Source organism: Etheostoma spectabile, chromosome 16 (genome assembly GCF_008692095.1).
Source record: "Etheostoma spectabile isolate EspeVRDwgs_2016 chromosome 16, UIUC_Espe_1.0, whole genome shotgun sequence".
NCBI classification, from domain to species: Eukaryota; Metazoa; Chordata; class Actinopteri; order Perciformes; family Percidae; genus Etheostoma; species Etheostoma spectabile.
The window spans coordinates 18,050,374-18,056,507 of NC_045748.1; the positions used below are offsets into that span (position 1 = coordinate 18,050,374).

General features: G+C 38.7%; 1 protein-coding gene across 5 annotated transcripts in view; it reads right to left on the reverse strand.

The window, feature by feature from the left end:
* Window positions 1–6,134, reverse strand: part of rgs3a (regulator of G protein signaling 3a) — a 192,821-nt gene that overhangs the window by 125,339 nt on the left and 61,348 nt on the right. For all 5 annotated transcript variants that reach the window (XM_032539756.1, XM_032539755.1, XM_032539758.1 and 2 more), the window contains 2 exons: window positions 4,759–4,870; window positions 1,109–1,152 (listed from right to left, as the gene is read on the reverse strand). In XM_032539756.1, coding sequence (XP_032395647.1) covers window positions 1,109–1,152; window positions 4,759–4,870 — 156 coding nt within the window. The remainder of the gene's footprint in view (window positions 1–1,108; window positions 1,153–4,758; window positions 4,871–6,134) is intronic.

Here is a 6,134-nt window from a genome sequence, read left to right on the forward strand (position 1 = left end):
TGTTTGTGAAGTGACCTTGGGTGTCATGAAAGGCGCTTTAAATAAATGTATTATTATTATTAGAGAACTTCTCCCGTTTCGGACCTCCTACAAGTTGGAAGCATAATAGCCGGTAAAGAGCCACAAAGTGAATGTGAAAGTGCCGTTCACAATGTTACGAATTGATGAACCACTGAAACAATTTTGAAAAAAAGTGTTGCTTTAACCATGGTCCTCATAAATCCACCAGGAGTTCAGAATGCCAACACAAAAAAGCGGAAGGTCATGGACATCCCGCAAAATTTCCAGCGGAAACAGAGCAATCCCGGACGTGGAACGTCAAGGGTATAGACTATAAAATAAGATTGAGAGAGGATGTAAAAAGGTGAAAGAAAGAAATGAGTAGAAGTGATGAAAACATGATGTATGGCAACGTTAAAAGCATGACGAAAGCTGCAGTTTCATTCCCTCTCTGCACACTTCTCAAGTTTAAAATGCTAAATGTAATCAAAAGCGCATAGAGAGTAGCAGCAAAAAAGGAAGGAGCATCTGAAGAGATGGGGAAAGGACACCACCACCTACCAAACACGCTCATTAACTACAGCAAAGCTTTCGGGAAATGAGAAAACTTCACGACAGGAAAACAGGTTTCAAAACCATGAGATTGTGTCAAAGTGTCTGTCAGATAATTATCACATCCTGAGATGTGTTATTGCAGATGACATTTATATTGTTTTATATACTGAATACTACTATCCCATGGTCACATTTGGTGTTTTACTCGTGTGAACATGTCGCAACTAATATTCCTCATAATTAAGGATTATTTTAATATATCGTAATATATCAAATACTTTTTGGAAATATCTTTTCACTGTGTATTTCAGCATCTCTCCTTGTGATTTATATATACAAATATTTAAAAAATGCATGTTGTGTGTGTGTGACAGGTCTGAGATGGAGTCAGAAAGACAGAGAAAAAAAACATTCCATTAGAGCTTTGTGCTAATCCTTGATTCTTCCCTGTAATGTAATTTTCATCAGAGTCAATAGCCCCACTGGCTCACAAAAAAAAAAATATTATGTTAGACCCTCTTTTCCTTCAAACCCTCAAAAGCCTTTCTCTTACCTCCGTCATGTGAATAAGGTAGAATCTCAGTTCTTCAGCATAATCTGTAAGAAAAAAAACAAGGACTTTAATTTGGCAACGGACTTCCTTCTTGTACATTATACAACATCTTTGATTGTTCGATTATGATTTTGCCAAAACACTTTTATTGATGGAGGCTTTTGCTTTAGGTCAGTCTTAAAGGCGCTCTGTGAGACAGGTCTGTGCTTCTAGAGTCATGATAAATGGTTTTAATTGAGTGACCCCCCCAGACACACACACACACACACATAATCATACAACAGTGTGTCTTGGTGATGTTTCATTTTATTTTAAGTTAGTGCACACACAAGCCAACATTCTGACTGACTGGCAATCCTGTCCAATGTTCTATATCACACAGAGGAGCCGCTTGGCCCTGCCCTGAGGTTTAAAATGAATGATTAAATGTCCTAGAAAGACAAGACAAGGATCATCCATTCAAACCTACATACCTTATCATTCTTTCCACCTCACATTGGTATAGAAGAGCACTATCCACTGTACCTATGTCCATTAATCTCCCGTGTTTCAATGCATTAGTTAATTAGTGTATTGCAAGATGGTGCTTGGCTTCATGTTCATTATTCACAGCAAGAAGATAAAAAGTTGTCTGGGCCTTTAATAATACTCAATCAATATATAATTCAGGATGCACCACCATGAAAGGTTAATGGGGCAAGGCACAATGACCAATTTATTTTCCAATTTATTTACCAATTTAATTTGATTAAGTTAATTTAAATGTACATTAAAGTGCAAGAAAAACAATTCAGATACTAAGTACATTTATTGAGGCCGTTGGGGTTGTCGGCCTAATCCCAGCTGGCTGGCCTAAATACAGCAAGACGGCAGCCTCCACAGGCAGCTCTTTGAATCGTTCCTTTTTCTGGATGTTATGAAGGTCTCCATGAGGTCAGTTGAACAAAAAGGGTTTATTTTTAACCAACGGCAGAGGTCACTGTTGGATATCTTTTTGTTTCCAAAACCCAGCAGATGGCTGTCATACAGCATAGTAATGTATGAGGGGCTTTTTTTAGACTGAATTATTTTTTTCCTACTCTTTTTATATATACTTATACTTTTAAAGACACATTTACTTACTTTATCTAAAAAGCTTTAATCTCAAGTGTTTTTTGATAGCATTGGTCTACTACCTATACCTAACTATTGTGCAGTAGCTGACAAAAGGCTTAATAAGGTCATGCAAAATGATCATTTTGAATTGACAAATGGTTATTTAGTTTTTTTGTGTGTTCTATACCACATTTAATGTTTCCCACACTCCTTTGCCAGGTATATGGGTGACGGGAACGCAGGAAAGCCAATGTTTTGAACTATTACTGTGTCATTACGCACGCATGCGCACACGCACGTCAAACACACACACGCACACGTCAAACACACCCTTGTTGAAACAAACGCAGTCCCCCGGCGCCTCTTTCCTGAGTAACGCTACAGAAGCGAAATAACAATGACAGGCAGCAGGGTGGAGATGTGTGTGTGTGTGTGTGTGTGTGTGTGTGTGTGTGTGTCCTCATGAAACACACAGGCACAGAGACACGCAAACCCTACTGAATCCCCCACCCTGGTGATCTCCAATTGTTTAGGTGAAGAGTGGAGGTCAGAAGTGGCCCAGAGGAGACCAGCTCTGTCTGTAGGGAGGGCAGAGCAGCTCAGGCCACTCTGTTTCAGAGGGCTGTATTTGGAATCCATGCTTGTGCTTGAGTGTCCATTGGCTGCTTTCTCATCAAAAACTTCTATAACTTTTTTATTTTTAAGAAAGAGTGAAACAAAATTGTTGATGGCAAAAAACGTTGAAGAAAGGTGAAAGATGAATAAGGTGACAAATGAGTGAATTTATCCATCCATCCGCTTGTCCGCTTATCCGGTATCGGTTCAAGGGGGGAGCAGTTCCAGCAGGGGATGCCAAACTTCCCTATTCCGAGCCACATTAACCAGCTACGACTGGGGGATCCCGAGGCGTTCCCAGGCCAGGTTGGAAAGGTTGGAGTTGAAAGTCTGTCGGACAGGGGCCTCTTCCAGACATTCCCAATTTACCCGCAGTTTGTGCAATTTAATGCAGTCCAATTTAAAGACATGGATGCATAGAGGAATTAACACATTGTATGATCCTGATTTGGAAAACAGCTTCACCATGGATTTAGCTGCTTGATCTGCTGCACTAATAAGCTGCATCTCACATCTCAGTAACAACATGTCTCTGCCAGTAACTTTAGCTGATACTATGGAGTCCCGGAGGGAAATAGTTACAAGTTAATGAACTAAATGCCACAGCCCAGCAAAATTAAAAAGAACAAGCTGCAACAAAACAACAGTCATTTCTGAAATCCAATATTAATGAAAATGAGTAATATGTTACTCAAACTAATCATCTAAAGACGTAAACTAAATCAAAATTGGGTGCCAAACACAGATTTCCCCCAGTGCAATATTTAGCAAAAGCAAAATTGAGCTATGTGCAGTGCCTCTGGATATTCCGATTGGTTTACTCTAAGAATTTCTGATTCTTAACCTACAGGAGAATGTTAGTAATTGTGTATTCAGCAATGATTTAGCCTGGGGAGAAAGGCTATGTGGCTATGTGAGGCTATACTGACACCTAAAGGGTGGTTTATCCATTGAGGGTCAGGCCCACCCCTCAACTGTAAGAGTCAAACCTATTAATCACTCAAACCACTATTTACTTGATTGTGTGACCTTAATTTCCAATCAATGATCTCGGAGCCACAGTCATTGCCCCCGTACACTCACACTGACTCTAAACACTATGCTGCCATTAAAGTGTGGGGGACAGAACAGACAATCTCCTCTCAACAACATCCTGTTATATTGCTAAATCAACCCTATAATCCTGACAATCTACCCTACTGTTAAATTATGATAATAAAGCTTTTGACTCTTGCGCCACACATGTTGGACATGTTTTGTGGATTATATCCTGCTCAGCATAATCAACTGACAGTCAGCTGGAGGAGAGAGTAACTTGTTACTGACCCATTTTTCAGCATTATGGGTCTAAGGGTATAAGTGTAACCCCTCTCCTCTGGCCCTGTTCCAAGCATTACTCCTAATGTTGCCTCTGTCACTGCCCACCCCTTTAAACACAGATATTTACAGTCAGTCCTATTTATTTGACTTGCCCGGGCTTTATGCGGCCCTAATGGCCAAGTTATTCTCTCCTTATTGCTGGAGGAGATGGCTGTTTACAATGAGGTGAAATAAAAAGACAAAGCAACAGGAACTTGGGCAGTCTTTTCCTAAATATCCTCTGGTTATGCTTGGCTGAAAATATCACTCTAACCGTGGTAATGTATGTTTATTTCTAGTTGTGCAATTTGCGTGTTTAATTTGTTAAACTTTCTTTTTTTATTCTGTGTTGAACTGTAAAAGGTTATGTGGTAACAGATAAGATAGTTTGAAGATATATTTACATATTGCAGTTTTGCAGTTTTTTTGCAGTTATTGCAGTTATGTCTAATGTTCTTTTTGGTCTTTCAAGAAATTTTTTAATGTACTAACCTGAATTTATAGCCACGTTAAGATCTTTGACATCTCAAAATAACAAAATTTCACAGTTTGGTGACAAGTACAATAAAAGGCCTACATACCGTCCTGGAGCCTCAGCTGTCGAAGGAACAGGGGACTCTGAAGGACATTACATCTGCCTGGTTCATCTTCTCTTGTCACAAGCATTAGGTCACTGTAGACAAACACTGTAACCTACAAAATCAGACGTGCAAAAACAGGGAAGGAAGAAAAATATTATGAATTTCATACTTCATTCTCACATTGTCTTACCAAGACTTTACATCTTAAAGTTGTGACATCTCACCAACACACAATCCAGTGAGACGCACATAACACCACATTGCACTTAACAAGTCTCACCTATTTAAAAACTTCCCCTACTCCCCTCCCCCAACTCATGTCCTAGAACAGGAAATGCAGTTTACGCTTGTGTTTTATGGCCATATACATATGCTTTTGACCTATTGATTGTTAACCCTGTGCTTTAATCATAAACGTCTATTTAGTATAGTTTCACCCACTACTAGGTAACTCAATAGCTGCCTGAACAAAAATGAGAATTTACATAATTGCTTTTTATTCAAACTTGTAATTATTCACTTTAGTGTTGATGCTTGTACTAGTAAGTCATAAACATCCATATTATTGTATCACTGTAGGTTTCAAATTAAGTAAGATATAAAAGACTTCAATACGGCTCAGTTTCTACAGAAAAAAGGTATTAGTTCTTATTAGATATTATATCATATGTACTATTATTATAATCCCATTACCGACAATTCATTTCAACTGTCTTACAATTCATTCTGTCACAAAAGATGGCGGTTATAAAATAAAACTTGAATTTTGATCATTTAATGTCTTTCTGCTTTTGTAGCCTTGGTGATACTGTATCTTCCCACACCTCCTTCCAACTCAAGACCCTAATCTTATTTGCTGTACCCCAAATATCACCCGTCATAGTCTAAGAAATTATTAATGATTATTCATTGCTTAACCTTATTACATACACACTCCCAAACTACTCACAGACAAACTAGAAACCACTTTGTGGATTTGCCCAAAAGTAGTGCAACACGTCATGACAGCCCATGACTGGCTTTATGCTTCTGCAGTGATTAAGTGAGAAAATCAGGCCAGTGAAGCATTACAATGAAAGTGAAGAAAGAAACAAAGCATGAAGAATAAAGACAAATAAGTAGATGATTTTTATTTATTTTAAACCTAGATGCATGTGTGAAAGTTCCTTTTGCAAGTTTGTGCTTCCATGCCACATAACAGGCATATGATGTAATCACTGCAGATAGGTACTGTTTCAAGACAATGCTTTTGGTTTGGTTACTTCTTCTGAAGGGGGAGAAAGAAGTGAGGGTATTTCAGATGTCATTATGTGGTACACATGTGTGTGTGTGTGTGTGTGTGTGTGAGTGTGTGTGTGTGTGTGTGTGTGTGTGTG